The sequence below is a fragment of the Lissotriton vulgaris genome, chromosome 6 (assembly GCF_964263255.1).
Source record: "Lissotriton vulgaris chromosome 6, aLisVul1.2, whole genome shotgun sequence".
In the NCBI taxonomy this organism is placed as follows: domain Eukaryota; kingdom Metazoa; phylum Chordata; class Amphibia; order Caudata; family Salamandridae; genus Lissotriton; species Lissotriton vulgaris.
In genome coordinates this window covers 776,746,653-776,767,158 of record NC_141694.1, presented here as the reverse complement: position 1 = coordinate 776,767,158, position 20,506 = coordinate 776,746,653, and the positions used below count along the sequence as shown (strand labels likewise).

The following is a 20,506-nucleotide window of genomic DNA, read 5'->3' as shown; positions in this document are numbered from 1 at the left end:
GGAACTTATCACTCAAGACCCTTGGGTTTTAAATACCGTACTCGGTTTTTGTATAGATTTCGAACAGACTCCAGTTCAAGACTCACTTCCCAAAGTAATTCCCCTTACCTTGGATCAGCAAAAAATAATAGAGGAAGAAATTTCTTCAATGCTTCAGAAAGGTGCGATTATGGAGGTGCCTATGGAATTTCTGAGATTCATAAGCACTCTCTTCCTTGTAGAAAAGAAGGACAAAGGTTGGAGACCCGTCATAAACCTGAGGGACCTCAACAAATACCTTGTTTACAGGCACTTCAAGATGGAAGGCATCCATCTTCTCTTAGTGGAAGGGGACTGGCTAGTCAAGTTAGACCTGTAAGACGCCTACTTTACCATTCCTATGGTGGAAGAACATCAACCCTTCCTTCAGTTTAATTGGAAGAACCGTCTCTTTCAATTCCGAGCCCTTACCTTCGGCCTCTCCTCAGCCCCTTGGTAATGAGGGTAGTCGACTCATCTCTAAGAGAAAAGGGTATTCGTCTCATCATCTACCTAGACGACATCCTTATCCTGTCTCAGGATTATAATCAGATCATCCAGGATCTGGAAAATGTCATGAACCTTCTAGAAAACCTGGGTTTTATCAGAACAAAGAAAAATCCATACTGTCTCCCTCGAAAACTATGGAATTCCTGGGTTTTACCATAGACACAACAAACTGTCTTGTTCTTCTTCCTCCAAAGAAGATTTCCAAGATCAGGAAAGAGATAAGACATGTCCTGAAGCAGCAATATCTGGCACCTCTGGCCAGAATCACCAAAACCCACAGACTCAACTTCATATCCTATGCCAACAACTCACAGATCATCCTCTCTCTCTCTGAAGACACCGCCATGACCAATTTTCACGACTGCATGACAGATGTCACCACAACTGAACGAAGGACAACTGACTGAAGCTCAACTCGGATAGGACAAAGGTACCGATTTTCAGAAACAAAAGCTCCGCATGGTTATACATCCTGGTGGCCCTCAGAACATGGACTCACTCCTAACCCCACTGACCATGCTAGTAGCCTAGGCCTCATTCTTGACAACAAACTAAACATGATGGCTCAGGTCAACTAAGTCTTTACCTCCTGCTTTTCATCATAATATATTCAAATAGCTACCCCAAAGCACAAGATGCACCAACATCCAGACCCTCACCTCCAGTTGACTTGACTGCTGCAACACTCTATATGCAGGGATCACAGCTCACCTCTTCTGACAACTACAGACCATACAGAAGGCTGCATCTAGACTCGTCCTCGACCTCCCTAGAGGAACTCACATCACCCCCTACCTCTGGAAACTCCACTTGCTCCCTGTGCAGAAAACATGCAAGTTTAAGTTCCTGACACATGCATACAAGGCCCTAGGCAAATGTGGACCAGCCTTCTTGAACCACTGCCTGAACTTCTATCAGTCCACCAGACACCTCCGCTCCACATCCCTTTCTCTAACCCTCACCACCTGCATCAAACGTAGAAGATGCAGAGGTCAATCCTTCTCCTTCCTAGCAGCAAAGACATGGAACGAGCTACAGTTTCATCTATGGACCTCCCCATCTCGTTCAGAGTTCTGTAAGTCTATGAAGACTTGGCTATTTGAATAATCGACTGGATCTTGCCAGTGCCTGGATACCCTCATGGGTGACCAGTAGTGCTCTACAAATCTATTGATTCTTTGATTGATTAATTGATTGATTGGAGGCAAATAAGACTTATGTTTGATTGGAATTCTCTGCAAACTCATCCCGGAAATAATCTGCCTTCACCTCTCCTGTTGTCTGAATTAATTTAGTTGGCTTTAGTACTCTGTGAACTTTACTGCTAACCAGTGATAAAGGGATTGTGCTCATCCCCCTCGGACGTGGTAAAACTGGCTTACACTTAAGTGCCATATTTATTTACTTGTAAGTCCTTAGTAAAGTGCTGCTACACATACCTAGGGCCTATACATTAAATGACACTAGTGGGCCTGTACCACTTGTTGTGCCATGCACAAAAGTAACACTTTATTGTGTCTCAGGCCTGGCATTGCAGCCTGTAGTTTAGCTTTAAAATGGGAGTTCAACATAGCAAAATAAAGCTTTTGCCAGACCGAAATCTTCCTTTTTAATGCATATAATCCACCCCTCCGGTAGTCTCTAAACCCCCAGATGGCAGGGTGTATTGTGTTTAGAAGGTTAGACATCTGTTTTTAAGTTGTACATGGCCTGGTAGTGAAAACTCCTAAAGTTGTTTTTCATTACTGTAAAGCTTAGCTTTCCCATAGGATAACATAAGCCCTAGCTTTTCTATACGGTAATAGGGGTTACCTTCTCACATGTCATTTGTGAGTTCAAAAAAAGTTCAATTCTAAATCCTCTTTAATGGCAAAGTCGTAATTAAAAATCTTCTTAAATGCAAGGGTCACATTTTAAGCCACAATTCTGAAAATACCACTTTAGAAAGCTAGCATTTTTTTAACTTCCCTAACCATTTCGTGCTTACTGATAGTGACCTTGGTCACATCACTGTGAATAGCTTATCTATTGGAGTTTGTGTGTTCCTTCCAGACAGTGTGACAATGAGGGTTAGATGTTGGCAGAATGGGCCATACTATAAGGCTTAGCTTTCCCATAGGATAACATAAGCCCTAGGTTTTCCATAGGGTAGTATTGGGATTCCTTATTACATTTAATAACGGCTAACCTTTGATTGGGAACAGGAGAAAAGTTATGTATGAACTCAAAAAAAGTTTAATTTTATATCCTCTTTAATGACAAAGTCGTAATTAAAAATCTTCTTAAATGGCAAGGTCAAATTGTAAGCCACAACTCGAAAAATACCACTTTAGAAAGCTAGCATTTTTTTAACTTCCCTAACCATTTGGTGCTTACTGGCAGTGACCTTGGTCACATCACAGTGAATAGCTTATCTATTGGAGTTTGTGTGTTCCTTCCAGACAGGTTGACAATGAGGGTTAGATGTTGGCAGGATGGGCCATATTGCCAGGATGGCTGAAGGTGGAACTCTTCCCTTCCATACTTACACATCAAAGGGTTGTCTTCAGCACACACACACAAAGGAACCTCTCACTAGCCTTTTGTCATCCTGGACTTCCTGGAGCCTTAGCAGAAAAACAAGGAACCTTCCAGAACCAGATGTGGAGGTAGCCTAGAAGATTCCACCACTTCAAAGGCCGGGACCAGATATAACTATTGGACCCTCAGAGCAACTCTCCAGTACTCTCATGAACCTGTGGAAGCCTTCAGAAGAACTGCCTGGACTCCCAGAGGATTGCCTGGCTGTTTGAGGCCTAGCTTACTGGGTGATCCCAGGACTACCAGAGTGACTCCAAGTGTCCTGGCCTCCTGTGTGAGCTAAAGGAATATAACAAGCTCCACAGACCTTGAACACTGCTCCTGGTCTCTGTTGTATTGGGTCCAGATGTCCAAAATGGTTTTCACCAAGTCCTGGACCCTTGGAAGTGGCGTTGAAGGTGAAATTCCTGCCTAACACTAAAAGTCGTAACTTAGAACATTTTTCTCTAAAATTGGCCCGAGAATATACAGAAGATTAGGACCTACCTGCCTGCTGATCCACCCAAGGTGCATCGCTGGTTCGCCTGACTCCAAGGTAGCTCCCCCTACATTCTCCTCCACAGCCGCAAATCCTGTTCAGCTGGACGTTTCAGCTGAGGTATCCAGCCTCTTGGATCCCTCAGCAGCTCCAGCATGCTGCTTTGTCCCACTGAAGATTTCGACTTCCAAAAATGTGACAAGTCCAACAGTAGAAATCTTCACCCGACTCCTTCGAGGTGACTGCAACAACGACACCTCCTTCTCAGACACCACTGGCTGTCTTGCCCCACTGAGCTTTACCTTCTCTGAACTTTTTTTTTGAATTTCTTCCAAATCTGAAGGTAAGCCACAACCAGCTCCAATCCACCTTGTGCATCTGACCTATGCCCTATTGTGTTCAGTCTTAAGATTTGACTTTGCCCCAGTCTCTTGAAACCAGATACCCACTGTTCGAGCTTTGATCTTTTGGGTGCTACATTCCAATAAAACAAATTAAGATTCATTGCTTTGTTTCTACTAATTGGATGTCATTTGTTTTGGTGTAATTTTATTTATGAACATGTATACAATGGTTCTAAATTGGTTTGAGATGTTTCTTTTGCTCTGCTTTCACGTTGTTACTGTTTATGTGCTTGCATAAATACTTTACAACATGCCTATAAGTTAAGCCTGACTGCTTTTGTGCCGAATTACCAGAGGGTTAAGCACAGATATAGCCACTTTTGTGGTTCCCCCTGACAGGGATTGTGGTTGTTGATTGAGAAGTGTTTCACTCCACTCTTCCTTAAAAGAAAATGAGTTGCATTTAAAAAAAGACAAAGTAAAGGTTTTCTTTTCATATTTAAAGTGCAGGCAGTGGTCAGTGGGAGCACCGCCTGATCTTGAAAAATGATTAACAAACATTCACAAATGGTAAGGGGTTTCTTGGGGACCCCTTCTGATTTGCGATTTGGTTACCACCTACTTGAACCGCATTCACAGTCACAACGCAGTCATACATACCAATTTGATTCAGTATTAGGAAGGGATGCCTTAAACATGCCCCTCCTTACTACCGAATCGCAAACCCAAATTGTGATTCGATAAGAGGTTACTGAATCACAATTTGGCTATGATTCATTTGAAAAGCCTTTTTTCAGGTCGCAAATGGGCAGATTAATTTGCAAGCTAAAAGGTACATACATCTGACCCCAAAGGATTTATCTCATGTTTGTATTATATTCTGTTTTATTAGTGGAGACATATTTATATGTTGTGTCATTTTTGGAATCGTGTCAACTGTAGCTACATTTCATATTGTTTGCATATATCCACAAAATAGGACAGGCAGTTTGAAAATCTATTATTGGATGTATGTTTATATTGGCACCTAAATAAAGACACCACAGCTACAGATCATCAAAGCACTATATAAGCCATTAAGGTGAAAATAAGATTAGAACTGAGAATCAGTTCTCTTCACCTCCTGTAATCAGGCATGTTCCAAGCAATTCTTCCAGCAAACTAGAATTACCACCAATTGCAAAAACCTTGGGACTCATTTATGGCATTTTGGCATAGGGTAGCCAAGCAATACACCTTGCTGTGCTGCCCTATGCCAAACTGAAAGGGCAGGAATACACTGTATTTAAGCAATTACAAACAACTACTTTTTTTAGAATTACCTTTGCGAAGGAAATTAATTTTTTTAGGCGGTTTTGTAGCCTCTGGACCAACATACTCATAATTTGCAAGTGGATCATTTTTCATGTTCTTAAAAGTTGCTCGTTCCACAATGGCATCCACTGTTTGGTCATCCAAGTCCTTTCCAACGAATCTGCATATCTTCAGTACAGCTCCTCTCAGATCCTAAAATTAAAACAATCTCATTAGTGTGTCTTGAGGTGTTTAATCCCGTGATAGAGAATTAACTTTACTTATAGAGTATTGCCCACCAGAAGCTCTCAAAGATTAAACACTGCTGAAGGTGATGCCAGGTTATCTGTCATTAAACTATTTCAACAAAACAGAGAGAAGAAATTGCATTAATTTGACAGATCTCTAACTCATATGACAAGCAGGGAAACTGAAACCAGTCATATGAAGAAACGTAATAATACTTTGAAAACCAGGTGCATGTGTCTATTTGGCCAAACTACACGCTATGACAGAGTAGGTGAACAAAATGGTTCCACAGGTCTGGTCAAAATACATCACTGGCTGATGAATTATTTTGATCAGTTCTGAAATGGAAGCATTTGGTGTTTGTACATCTGCGGCTGCAGCTTTGAATTAAGTGCCTGCCCACGTTCTTTTCCTCAGCAGGACAATTTCCTCAGCGTTTTTTGGACTTACTTAAAAAATTGTTTAAGTGCTTTGAAATGGTCTGACCCTGGCTGTTGGAGTGTTTTTTTCGTCTACAGCACCAAGATACCTCTCCAGACAAACGTTGTGCTTAATAAAAGAAAGAAATTGCAATTTCCTCTCAGACAAGCTTCACAGGTAATCTTTTAAGGGTTTAAGTCTATACTTTCCTACTAAGGTTCACATAGATGTCTCACTCGTAAACATCCCGAGGAAATAAAATGTATGAGACTTACCTAGCTTTTGACCATCATGAATAGCCTGACCAAAAGAGAGACAGCACTCAAATCTGAACTTACTTGATTAAAACAATATGGGCCTGATTCACAGAATTAACTTAAGACAAATCCTAAACTTACTACTTTTGGTATTCACAGAATGCACTTACTACTTTTGGTATTCAGAAGAATGCACTTACTACTTTTGGTATTCACAGAATGGATTTACGAATACTAACTTTACGTCCGCACTCTGAGATTTTGGACCGGAGGCGGAACTTCCGGCTTGGAGGCGGAGCTTGTGGCCCAGAGGCGAGCTTCCGGCACAGAGGCGGAGCTTCCGGCTCGGAGGTGGGGATTTAGCCATGGCTGAAATCTCCACCACTGGGCCGGAAGCTCCGCCTCTGGGCCAAAAGCTCCGCCTCCGGGCCGCAAGCCCCACCTCCAAGCCGGAAGCTCTGCCACCAAGCCAGAAGCTCCACCTCCGGGCCGGAATTTCCAGCCCGAGTGCTGACGTAAAGTTAGTAGTCGTAAATCCATTCTGTGAATACCAAAAGTAGTAAGTGCATTCTGTGAATACCAAAAGTAGTAAGTTTAGGATTTTGTCTTAAGTTAGTTCTGTGAATCCGGCCCAAACTTTGCAGATCTGGAACCACGTTTTAGCTCGTCAAATGCATGTTTAATCTCTATATGGAAAAGGCTAAAGACCACTTTGAACAAGAATGGCTTTGCCACAAACCTTCTGACTCTGTCTGCTGTATTTGACGCAGTCCACCAAGTCTCTTTTCTAGTGAGGTTACAGCAACTTGGAATCAATGGAAGAATGCTTATCTAAATCAGATCCAACCTCTCAAACAGATCCAACATCATAGTGCAACCCCGTTCACATCACCTCCTTTCAGAATCAATCTAGGAAAAGCTAAAGGCTCAGATATTGCTAAATTTCTCCTACATCAGGCCACCACAGGACATTTAATGACAGCCTGCAGGGCCAAAAATACACCATCTTCACTCAGAGCATTTTAAAAGAGAAAATTCTAAATACTTTGACTGCTCACGACTAGACCACTGCCTCTGAGTGATAAACCAATGAATGCTCAGTAAATGTCTTAAGCTTAAATCATCCTATATTGAAAAACAGACATGCAGAAACTGGAAAAACTGCCAGTCCATAGGAATCTGTGCCCGGGAACTAGTTACCCTGCCAAGAACATTGACAGAGGTGAGAAACAGGTAGTGATTTGAAACTCACTTATTCTTTGTTTCCTGATTCAGTAAAAAAAGCATCTTCTACACACAATGTATACTTTAGGGTGATTTTTTCCACAACCACGATTCCTGAAGAAATTGCAGGCTACGATTCTTCTTGTCTTGGCACACTTTTCACTATGTACACACACATTCTATGTCAAGGCACTACTGTTTCCACTTCTACAACATAGAATTCAAAACACTGCAGCAACATCATTTATCCACCCACATCTCATCAGCCCTTAAAGGACATTACTGTCTTCTTATTGCCAGAAGTCCAACATCCAAATGACCATCAAAAACAAAGGTCTAGTCGTCATCCAACTATTGAAGAAGCTAGCTCTGGCTGAACCTGACTCACCATCCCTCTTTTTATAAACAACATGCACCATTAGAACTCCTTCTTCAAACAAACAGAAAGACTCTAGGGGGTCCATTAGGATGGCGGGCGAACTTTGTCCGCCCGCCATCCTACCATGGAATGGGACCGCCCGCCATTTGTGCGGGGGTCCTCTTAGTGACATTAGGATGCGCCCGCCACACTGGCTGGTGCATCTTGCATTTTTGACATTGCGGAGGGCGGTGCTCTCAGCACCTCCCGCCACAATGCCAAGAAGGCATGTTGTGCACTTCCATGCACAAAGTGGCAGGCACCAAGCTGTGCCTGCCATGTTGTGCATGGAATTGCCCGTAGGTACCCCCCATGTGCACCCCACAACCCCCAGAATCCCTGGGGGCTTACTACGGGCCCCAATAGCAAAAATTGCATGCCTTTTCGTGGCAGTGTTGCCACCACGGAAAGGCATGTACCCGCTTTTATGCTAATATGGATGGCCGTGTCTCCCAGACACCTCCTTTTTATTTTAGAACAACAGTGGTCCCATGCATAAGAATTATAAGAACAAAAGTAAATATAGACACAATGGAAACTATATTCAGTTATGACTTGTCCAGCCGGACAGAGGTCCAATTTTTTACTATAAAATGAATTCACACAAAAATACCTTCAACAATTCTTGGAAGTAGGGCACAAACCTGTACCCATATGTATACAAATTGGCATGGTGAAGGATTTAGTCAAGGGACAGAGCTAAGTTTTTAGGCAAAATCTACAGATTTCTGTAAATTAAATAATATCAGAAATTCAATTAACACCATTACGAGCATAACACATGAAGTCCCCCTTCGTTAATTCCCCCTTACAAACACTGTCAAACTGATATGTCTGACCCACCCCGTTTATACTCTGACGAGTATATTGACAAGATCTGTGCTGGCCGTTCCCTGCTCACGGATCAAGACGATATTACGGTAACAGGCAGCCCCAATCTCTTAGATGATCTTGAAAAACAAAAAAAGAAATTTGTGCGCCTTGAGCTAATGACCCTTATGTTAACCGAATATCTGAAATCCAAAACCATACCCTTAGGACTACAGGTACGAAATATCCCAGGGGTTTTTACGGATAACCAGAGATACAATACTGGTTTCAGTCACATAGGGACTACATGCTCCAGACATTGGTTAGTTCTGGGCATAAAAATTGCCGGTGAAGAACTCAAGAAACTAGGTGATATTATTAAAGATTTAGAGAAACAGATCTCTGAGAGCGATACCATTGTTGACGCCAAAAAATTATTAGAGAAAATTGAGAAAAATATAACTGAATTCCACCGCATTGAACAAAACAAGAAATCCGTAAAAGTCAAAAAATACATTCAATCCTTTACCCCTGAAAGGACATTCCCCTATCTTCAAAAGGATTTTTATACTAATCGCAATTTTAGTCAGAACCCACAGAACCCTAGACCTTGGGGATGTTTCAACCAAAGGAACACAGTTGTGGGTTTCACTGACTCTTCTGCTGATTCTTCATGTATCTCCGACTTGTGTGAAGGTCCTAGTACTGCTACCCGTAACCCAAACCCTCATTTTTTATCGAGAGGAGGTGGGGAAGCACCCAAAAGGGGCCGGGTAAAACAACAAGCAAGGTGGCACAACCCCCCAGGAGAGAGGCAAACGAGGAGCAAGTTCTATCAGTGGTAAATAACCCTGATCCGCAGGATATGACCATCCCTTTATTTAACCTGTCGGATCATAACCTATCCTCACAGGACATCTCCATTCTTAGTAAAGGACTTTCGTTTGTACCCACTACCTACCCGAATTTTCTTGCTCTCCAATCTGAACTTTTGGGGTTCTTCAGAAAGGTAAGATTTTGTGCCTTTTTTGACCAGATTCCTTCCCAACCAAAAACTGTCCTTACTCCTTTCCGACCCCCCTCTACCTTTTCTCCAACATCCAATATGATCCCTAAGGAGGTCATTACTTTTGAAAAGGTTGTGCTTAAGGAAGTCACAAGTCTAGCCAAATCTCACACGTTTATTCCTTACAACATTACACTTGATGAGAAAATGGCTATTTCTTCACTACGTGACAATAGTAACTTAATCATAAAGCCTGCTGACAAGGGCGGCGATATTGTGTTACAGAACATAGACAGCTATAAAACTGAACTATCACGACAAGTTTCCAACACAGACCATTACTGCAGACTCCATACCAACCCTACCAGAGAGCTACAAGGCTTAATCGGGCAAATTACAACAGAGGCATTTGAAACAGGTTTCCTTACTAAACACAAACTGAACTTTCTGAATGTGAACCATCCAAGAACTCCGGTTATTTATACCCTTCCAAAGATTCACAAATGCCTTGACAATCCCTTGGGCCGCCCTATAGTCTCTGGATGCGGTTCTGTGTTGGAACCTCTAGGTCAGTATGTGAACTATTTTCTCAAAGATTTTGTTCCTACCACAAACTGCTATGTGAGGGATAGCATGTTTATGATAAATCTCACCGAGAACCACCCTTTTGACCCTGCTAGCGAAACTCTGTGTACCCTAGATGTGTAATCGCTCTATACAAACATTCCCCAAAGAGATTCCCTAATTGTCATGGAGAGAATTCTAAACAGCCAACTACGTCCTCATACTGTACCCACTCTGTTCATTATTCAATTGCTGGAAATCTGTCTTACCCAAAACTTCTTTATGTTAGATGATGAATATTTTCAACAAGTAAAAGGCACTTCCATTGGTGCAATTTTTGCTCCTACCTTAGCTATTTTATACATGGACTGGCTTGAATGTGATGTTCTCCTCCCCTCCACCAACCCTTTCCATCAAGGGGTCCATATGTGGAAGCGGTATATAGACGACGTCTTTATGATCTGGGGTGGTCCAGTTGAAGCTCTTCCACTGTTCCTGCATTGGTTGAATAACAACTGTAACGGTCTAACCTTCACCCTGACTCACAGCAATACTAGTATCCCCTTCCTAGATCTGTGTATTCAACATAAGGATGCCTTGTTGTTTACCTCTCTATTTCGAAAACCAACTGAGAGGAACACACTATTAAGTTATAGCACCTGCCATCCTAGATCCTTGAAAGACAGCCTACCCTACTCCCAATTCTTGAGGTTGAGGAGAAATTGTTTTTTTGAAAACAGACTACTTCACGGAGGCTAACACACTTGCTAGCAAACTTAGATTCAGGGGCTACCAACGCCGCCTAGTAAAGAATGCCATGAAAAGGGCGTGGTACTGTCCACGTGAGGCACTACTACAACCTAGAGAAAAAAAGCCATCTGAAAAATTGGTCTGTGTCACTACTTTCTCCCCCGTGTCCAACAAAATCCGCAAATGTATAAAAAAAAACTGGCATATTCTCAATTCAGGGAATCTAGATCTAGATGCTCCCATGTTTGCTTTTAGGAGAAGCAAAAATCTAAAGGACCATTTGGTGAGGGCCGCTCTTCCCTTCCCGAAAACAGCTAACACCACTCTTAATAATCTTTGGTTGCTTCCTCCTTTGAGGGGACATTCTAAATGTGGCTGTTGTGTGGTGTGTGGTTATTGCATTGAAGGGAAAGACTTTGTTTTTAAAGAAACGAGAAATGTGCTCAAACCTTTACAAACTGTAATAGTTGTAACTTGGTCTATGCAATTTTGTACCCTTGTGATTTGATTAACCCCTTTACTGCTAAGGCATTATTATTAATCTCATTTAATTTCCATTGAAATCAATGGAAAGTCCATGACGAGTTACCCTTGTCATTAGCAGCCAAGAGGTTAAGCATGGGCCGAAAATCCGTTACGCTCGCGGATTTTGCGGATTTTCGGTAAATTCGCAATCCGCGAATGCTCGCGAATTTACCGAAAATCCGCAAATTCGCACGCAGCGGATTTTTTTTTCTTGGTGATACAATTTTGCGGCGCGCGGCGTTTACTTACCGTCATTCAGCGTTTGCCGAGCTGTTTTTCTTGATATTTTGCGAGTGCTGCGCCATTTTGGATCTTGCTGCGGGATCCCGCGGGAATTTGGCGAGCGCGAAAACTTGCACATCGAGAGTTTGTCAACGCGAGTACGCCGTGATCACGTATCGCGGGACTTCACAATTGCGAGCTTGTAGATGCGGCGAGCAGCAACAATCTGGCACTCGCGAAAATACAAAATTTGCAATTCTGCACAAGAAATCCACCAGCAAGCAGCATAAACCTTCTGGAAATGATGATTTTATCTGAATAACTCCTCAGGTTGACATTTGCCTGCACTTTTTTTGCGAGGAGTCCATTTTGGGGAGGGGGGGTGGGAGGAAGGAAGTGCCTCACAGTCTTCAACTTCCTGTTCCTGTCCAGCAGGCTCCTCCCAGTGCTTTGTCCATCTCCTGGTCACTTTTCATTTGGATCTGGAGCTGGAAGGATTACTTTTTGTGGATGCTGCTGGATATTTGGATTTGAGGCCGTTTTGACTTTCTTTGGATCACTTTTGGATTAGAAATTTCACAAGTAAGTTTGTTTGGGGCATTACAGTTGCTGCAACTACAATTTTGGAATTTTCGATTTTTGGGCTGTTTTGGGGCCTTTTGCCCAGGGGTACTCAGTCGTGGGTGCACTGAGTCTTTCTGTGGGGTGTTTTGAATTTAAACATCATGGAGGGGCTGGATGGCTTGGGATTGTGCTGATTTTTCTGTGATTTTTGCTTTTTTGGCCTGTTGTTGTGGCCTTTTCACCAGGGGTAGTGAGTGTTGCATGGGCCTAGTCTTTCTGTGGGGTGTCTTGAATTTAAACATCATGGAGGGCCTGGATGGTTTGGGATTGTGCTGATTTTTCTGTGATTTTCATTTTTTTGGCCTGTTGTTGTGGCCTTTTCACCAGGGGTAGTGAGTGTTGCATGGGCCTAGTCTTTCTGTGGGGTGTCTTGAATGTAAACATCATGGAGGGCCTGGATGGTTTGGGATTGTGCTGATTTTTCTGTGTTTTTCGATTTTTTGGGGTGTTCATGGGGACAGGCCATGTGGGTGGGGGCCATTTTGAGTTCTGGTACAGGCAGGCCATGTGCTGGGAGGCAAGTGGCCATTTTGAATGCAGTCAGTGTTGTTAGGCCTGCAACCATTTTGCCTAGTTTTCAACTTTTATGCCCAGGGGTAGTGAGTGGTGCATAGGCCTAGTCTTTCTGTGGGTTGTCTTGAATTTAAACATCATGGAGGGCCTGGATGGTTTGTGATTGTGCTGATTTTTCTGTGATTTTCGTTTTTTTGGCCTGTTGTTGTGGCCTTTTCACCAGGGGTAGTGAGTGTTGCATGGGCCTAGTCTTTCTGTGGGGTGTCTTGAATTTAAACATCATGGAGTGCCTGTATGGTTTGGGATTGTGCAGATTTTTCTGTGATTTTCTTTTTTTTGGCCTGTTGTTGTAGCCTTTTCACCAGGGGTAGTGAGTGTTGCATGGGCCTAGTCTTTCTGTGGGGTGTCTTGAATTTAAACATCATGGAGGGCCTGGATGGCTTGGGATTGTGCTGATTTTCTGTGTTTTTCGATTTTTTGGGGTGTTCATGGGGACAGGCCATGTGGGTGGGGGCCATTTTGAGTGCTGGTACAGGCAGGCCATGTGCTGGGAGGCAAGTGGCCATTTTGAATGCAGTCAGTGTTGTTAGGCCTGCAACCATTTTGCCTAGTTTTCAACCTTTATGCCCAGAGGTAGTGAGTGTTGCATGGGCCTAGTCTTTCTGTGGGGTGTCTTGAATTTAAACATCATGGAGGGCCTGGATGGTTTGTGATTGTGCTGATTTTTCTGTGATTTTCGTTTTTTTGGCCTGTTGTTGTGGCCTTTTCACCAGGGGTAGTGAGTGTTGCATGGGCCTAGTCTTTAAGTGGGGTGTCTTGAATTTAAACATCATGGAGGGCCTGGATGGCTTGGAATTGTGCAGATTTTTCTGTGTTTTTCGATTTTTTGGGGTGTTCATGGGGACAGGCCATGTGGGTGGGGGCCATTTTGAGTGCTGGTACAGGCAGGTCATGTGCTGGGAGGGAGGGGGCCATTTTGAATGCAGGCAGTGTTGTTAGGTCTGCAACCATTCTGCCTAGCTTTCAACCTTTATGCCCAGGGGTACTGAGTGGTGCATAGGCCTAGTCTTTCTGTGGGTTGTCTTGAATTTAAACATCATGGAGGGCTTGGGATTGTGCTGATTTTTCTGTGATTTTCGTTTTTTTGGCCTGTTGTTGTGGCCTTTTCACCAGGGATAGTGAGTGGTGCATGTGCCTAGTCTTTCTGTGGGGTGTCCTGAATTTAAACATCATGGAGGGCATGGGATTGTGCTGATTTTTCTGTGTTTTTTCGATTTTTTTGGGGTGTATAACTGAACTGATGTTCCTCTGTCTTCCATTGCTTTTAGGTGCACAAGACTCAAGAGAACCACCAGTGCCAGGAAGAAGTCCTGCAGCGGTGTGTGTGTGCAGCTTAACGTCACGCGACATCACGTCTGGCTACAGACAACTCTGCAACTCGTGCAACTGCGGCCTGCTGTTCTGACCTGCTCTGAAGAAGATGGCCCCAAAAAGAGTTCCCCGTAGCTCCTCTAGCAAGAAAGTTGCCAGTAAGGAGCAGAAGAAACAAGTTACCAAGGAGGCTGGTGTGCCGCCCGCCACGTTTTTTGGGAGGAAAAAAAAAAGTACGCCTGCAGCAGCAGCGGGATCTGCTGGGGACCAAGCTGGGAGCAGCACCCCCGCTCCATTGGGCTCAGTGCCACCACCACCACCACGCCAACTTAAGTCCAAGCCCTTGAGTGCTGCAGAGGCACTTAGTCTAGTTGTTCAATCACCATCGACCAGTGATGTTGGCTCATCGCAAGAAAGTAGCAGCAATGTCCCTGAATCAACACAGGTTGTTGTAACTCATCTGATGAGTGTTGAACAACCACAGCCGCAACAACAACCACATGTGCAAGTACAAGCCCAAGTACATGTGGAAGGAGAGGCAGCGCAAGGAGATGCGCAAGCAGAGGTGGATGGAGGGTCACAAGTGCCCACAATAGTTGTTCCTCCCGAAGTAGGGGCACATCAGGAAATCGACAATCAAGCTGAGGTATCATTTGAGGAAGCCTCTCCTCCTGATGATCATTCATTGTCTTCTACATCCCTAGCAAGGAAAAGATCAAGGGGGGTGTCTACATCTTCTTCAAGCCCACCTCCTTCTGATGAACTGGATGAAAATTGGGAACCACCACGGCCGTCTGAGAGTGAGGCACACCATGATCTGACAAAGGTACTTAAGCGTAAAAGGAAGGTCGTCGAAAAACTCATAGTGCTCAACAAGAAGTGGCGGATACTGCTGCTGATGAAGCCTCTCACGACGACGAGCCAGTCATCATAAAGGTCACTGCAGCCCCAGCGGGCATGCAGCAAAGAGACATTTTTACCCTAGCCCGAGAAGCTGCTGAGCGTGATGATGATGTCGACGAGGAGGCAATGGAAACACAACAATCATTGGAGTTAACTAGTACACCAACACGTACCGCTTCCATATTTCTTCCTCGCCGGAAGGGACCTCCGTCCACCTCGACCTCAATTAGTGGTGGTGAAAGTGCACAACGTACTAAAGTTCGGCAATCCACATCCTCCACTTCATCTGGCATTAGCAGCAAGACCACCGCCACCAGTATCGCCGCCTCCTCCGGCCCCCACAGACAATTCAAGTCCCCAGCTTGGGACTTCTTTAGTGTTTGCCCAAAAAGGGAAAACTTCGCCATTTGTAGCATTTGTAAGGTTGCAGTTAGTCGCGGTAAGTTTGGTACCAACTATGGTACCGGAGGCCAGAGAGGTCATCTTAAGAGACAGCACGCTGTCCAATGGTTTGCGCACCTACAGGCGATCAAGGAAGCCCTAATTGCACGTAATGAAAACGTTGAATTTTTCATCTGATGATGACGAGGAGGAAGAAGACGTGTCAAACACTTCACTTACACCCAGTACTCCTGTCAGCAGCACACCCCATGTGAGCCACACTAAGAGTGTGGGAGAGAGTGAGACACCAATGCGAAAAAGTTCATCAGCGAGTGTAACTGGGTCAAAGATATCATCATCATCATTATCCCGTAAATGCTTGGTCCAGGGCAACATTAAAAAGATGTTGTTTACAGAAGCGCAATATGAACGCAACCTCCCACTGACGTGTCTGTATAACACTAAGCTTGCTAAAATGCTAGCTCTGGACCTTCTCCCTTTTTCTTTTGTAGAAGGGTTTGGTTTTCCAGAATTAGTGGCAGCGCTCTGCCCTAAATGGAAGGTTCCTAGCCGGTTCTATTTTGCCAGAGTTGCGGTTCCAGCACTACATGAAGATGTTCTGGAGGTGATTGGGGCAGCTTTGCAGAAGAGTGCTGTTCACACTATACATCTGACAACAGACATGTGGACCAGTGGCGCAGGCGCTGATTACATGTGCATCACTGCACTCTGGGTCTCTTTTTCAGGGGTTAAAGCAAAGCTAAATGCAGGTGTTGACCCGGACCAAGTTTTTAAAGCTGCTCGGAAACATGCAACACTAGCCATGTTTGGTTTGGAGAAACGTCACACAGCAGAAAACATTTTGGATGAGTTTAACACAAAGGTCCTTGACTGGCTGTCCCCAAAAAAACGCCAGATTGGTTATCTTTCCACGGATAATGGCACCAATGTAGTTAAGGCCATGGAGCTGGGTGACTATTTCAGAGTGCCGTGTTTGGCGCACTGTATAAACCTGGTTGTCAAAAAATTCTTGAGTGATGAAGACGGTGCAGCGTATGGGGTAGTGGACACCTGCCGAAAAATGTGCAACCATTTCAGCCATTCTTTTAAGGCCCGGAAGCATCTGAGGAGCCTGCTACATGAACGTTGAATGCCAGTGAAAGCACTCATCCAGGAGGTGGCAACACGTTGGAAATCAACCTTCTACATGCTTGAGCGTCTGTATGAGCAGTATACGGTACTCGATCACTATTTCTTAACACAGGGTACAGCTCAGAAGGACCTGAGGATGGGTGCGGCGCAATGGGACATAGTTAAAAGCCTGACACGCATGCTTCGTCCTTTTGAGGTCTTCACGCGTGCAGTCAGCAAGGAGGACTGTAATTTGGGAAAAGCTATCCCATTGTTGTACATGCTGGAGCACCAACTGAAGGAGGTGTGTTCTGTGTTTCAAAAAGATGAAAAAAACCAAGACCCTTTTGTTTTGGCGGAGAAATTATTAGAGCGCCTACAAGGTGATGAACGTCTTGAAATGATCCACTCAAACCAGCATTACATTTGTGCTACTATTCTGGATCCACGCTACAAAAAGGCGCTGGCAGGCCGAGCATTCTTTCCTTTTGCTGATGAAGATGTTACAAAGTACAAACAGTGGCTAGCCTTCTCAGCCAAGAGGTTTGAAAGAGAACGGCAGAATATTGAAGGAAAAGGCAGTACATCAGCATCAGCAGGCCATCCCCAGTCAAAACAATCCACTTCTGCACCTGTGGCTGTGGCACAAGTGACCTCTCAGCCGTTAAAGACACCGGCAACCGGATCATCTGCACCAGACACAACAGTAACATTGGAGGCTGAAGAGGATTGGCTAGCTCGGCTTGGGTTTGGTTCTCAAAAGGTCACAGCAACAGCTAAGCAAAGTGGAGGAACCTTGGAGGAGGACCTTGAGTCAATGGTGAAGGACTATCTGAATGACTCAACAGAGGTCTATGATAATGCTGACCAATTGGCGTATTGGCATGGGAAAAAAGAATTGTGGCCACAGCTCTCCAACCTGGCTTTAAACTACTTGTCTTGCCCACTCGCAAGCGTGCCTTCTGAACGTGTTTTCAGTGCTGCTGGTGGCATTGTAACTTCCAAACGGAGCCGCCTCTCGCCCAAAAATGTGGAGAGGTTAACAATGATCAAGATGAATCAGGACCTCATACCACCAGATTACAGAGTACGAGAAAGCACGCCGGATGAAGACGAGGTGGACAGCAACGTAGATGAGGGAATTTCTTCTCTGTCAGGTGACACTGAGCTCACCCTGCCTGAATTCGCAGAGTATGATGACGAAGCCTTATTCTTATTCATGGACCCTGACACCGAGCCCTGAAAATGAGACAATGAATCAATAACTTTCTTTTTCGTCCTTATTCACTTTTATTCCTGTGTGTCTGTCTTTCTTTGTTGTGCACAGTTAATATAATTCAAACTTTAATCACCTAATCACAAAAACAAGCCCATCAGCAGAACTGTCTTCAATTGTTTGCTTTTTGATTTGAAGGTGCCGCAGTCTGCATTCCTCAGGTTCACAAGTTCAGAAGAACATGCTCCTCTATCCTCCTCCTCCAGACTCCTATTTCCATCAAAGCAGAGGGCTGGTTTACGCCCAATGAAGAAAGACTCAGCACTTGTGGGGGTGTTCTACTTCTTTGCGGGTGAGTTGACGGCTCTGGGGCCATTGCTGGGAAGCTCTAATACCGGATAAAAGTGGTTTGGACCAAATCAGAGGTGGAATTTTATTTGTGTTTTTGCTGACTTGCTTGCCTTTAAGGTGCTCTTTGGGGGGGTTCCGGGTGTTTGTGGGTGAGTTTTGGGGTCTGGGAGCACTGCTGGGACACTCTAATCTTGATTGCATTTGCTTTTCAGGAAATCCGTGGTGGAAAACTGGAGTTATGGCCTAGCTGCACAGCGCGTTTGGACCGAAGGCCGAGAAATATTGTAAGTATGAGATTTTGCTTTTGGGCTGTTTGGGGGTGTTGTGCTTTTTGGCGGGTGGGTTGGCGGGTCTTGGGGCATTCCTGGGAAGGTCTAATACCGGATAGAAGTGGTTGGGACAAAATCCACGCTGATTTTTTGTTGTTGCTATTTCTGACATTTTGCTCAATGTAGCATTTTCGGGGGCCTGTTTGGGGGGCTTCCTGGTGTTTGTGGGTGGGTTTCGGGGTCTGCGAGCACTGCTGGCTATGGATACTTTAGTTTGCAAGAGGTTTGAAGCAAATCCATGGTGGCAGAGGGGAGTTAGGGCCTAGCTGCAGAGCGCGCGCGGAGTGATTTGGGAAATTGGCAAAAAAATGACTAAGTCCCCATTTTTGTACTTTTGCTCTTTGGCTGTTTGGGGGTCTTCTACTCGTTTTCTCCTGGGTTGACGGCTCTGGGGCCATTGCTGGGAAGCTCTAATACCGGATAAAAGTGATTTGGACCAAATCGGAGGCGGATTTTTTTTGTGTTTTTGCTGACTTGCTTGCCTTTGAGGTGCTCTTTGGGGGGGTTCCGGGTGTTTGTGGGTGAGTTTTGGGGTCTGGGAGCACTGCTGGGACACTCTAATCTTGATTGCAATTGCTTTTCAGGAAATCCGTGGTGGAAAACTGGAGTTATGGCCTAGCTGCACAGCGCGTTTGGACCGAAGGCCGAGAAATATTGTAAGTATGAGATTTTGCTTTTGGGCTGTTTGGGGGTGTTGTGCTTTTTGGCGGGTGGGTTGGCGGGTCTTGGGGCATTCCTGGGAAGGTCTAATACCGGATAGAAGTGGTTGGGACAAAATCCACGCTGATTTTTGTTGTTGCTATTTCTGACATTTTGCTCAATGTAGCGTTTTCGGGGGCCTGTTTGGGGGGCTTCCTGGTGTTTGTGGGTGGGTTTCGGGGTCTGGGAGCACTGCTGGCTATGGATACTTTAGTTTGCAAGAGGTTTGAAGCAAATCCATGGTGGCAGAGGGGAGTTAGGGCCTAGCTGCAGAGCGCGCGCGGAGTGATTTGGGAAATTGGCAAAAAAATGATTAAGTCCCCATTTTTGTACTTTTGCTCTTTGGCTGTTTGGGGGTCTTCTACTCGTTTTCTCCTGGGTTGAAGTCTCTGGGCCATTGCTGGGAAGCTCTAATACCGGATAAAAGTGGTTTGGACCAAATCGGAAGCGGATTTTTTTGTGTGTTTTTACTGACTTGCTTGCCTTTGAGGTGCTCTTTGGGGGGGTTCCGGGTGTTTGTGGGTGGGTTTGGGGGTCTGGGAGCACTGCTGGGTCAGTCTAATCTTGATTGCATTTGCTTTTCAGGAAATCCGTGGTGGAAAACTGGAGTTATGGCCTAGCTGCACAGCGCGTTTGGACCGAAGGCCGAGAAATATTGTAAGTATGAGATTTTGCTTTTGGGCTGTTTGGGGGTGTTGTGCTTTTTGGCGGGTGGGTTGGCGGGTCTTGGGGCATTCCTGGGAAGGTCTAATACCGGATAGAAGTGGTTGGGACAAAATCCACGCTGATTTTTTGTTGCTATTTCTGACATTTTGCTCAATGTAGCGTTTTCGGGGGCCTGTTTGGGGGGCTTCCTGGTTTCGGGGTCTGGGAGCACTGCTGGCTATGGATACTTTAGTTTGCAACAGGTTTGAAGCAAATCCATGGTGGCAGAGGGGAGTTAGGGCCTAGCTGCAGAGCGCAGGCGGAGTGATTTGGGAAATTGGCAAAAAAATGACTAAGTCCCCATTTTTGTACTTTTGCTCTTTGGCTGTTTGGGGGTCTTCTACTCGTTTTCTCCTGGGTTGACGGCTCTGGGGCCATTGCTGGGAAGCTCTAATACCGGATAAAAGTGGTTTGGACCAAATCGGAGGCGGAATTTTTTGTGTGTTTTTGCTGACTTGCTTGCCTTTGAGGAGCTCTTTGGGGGGGTTCCGGGTGTTTGTGGGTGAGTTTTGGGGCCTGGGAGCACTGCTAGGACACTCTAACCTTGATTGCATTTGCTTTTCAGGAAATCCGTGCTGGAAAACGGGAGTAATGACCTAGCTGTACAGCGCGTTT

At 44.8% G+C, this 20,506-nt stretch overlaps 2 protein-coding genes across 8 annotated transcripts in view; both read right to left on the bottom strand.

Annotated features, from left to right (window-relative positions):
- The window catches only part of LOC147707974 (amine sulfotransferase-like), a 306,358-nt gene that overhangs the window by 10,843 nt on the left and 275,009 nt on the right, over positions 1-20,506 (bottom strand). For all 7 annotated transcript variants that reach the window (XM_086926792.1, XM_086926791.1, XM_086926793.1 and 4 more), the window contains one exon: positions 5,253-5,436. In XM_086926792.1, the coding sequence (XP_086782918.1) occupies positions 5,253-5,436 (184 nt within the window). The remainder of the gene's footprint in view (positions 1-5,252; positions 5,437-20,506) is intronic.
- LOC147707975 (amine sulfotransferase-like) overlaps positions 1-20,506 on the bottom strand; it is an 830,947-nt gene that overhangs the window by 535,480 nt on the left and 274,961 nt on the right. The gene's annotated exons all lie outside the window — the stretch shown is intronic.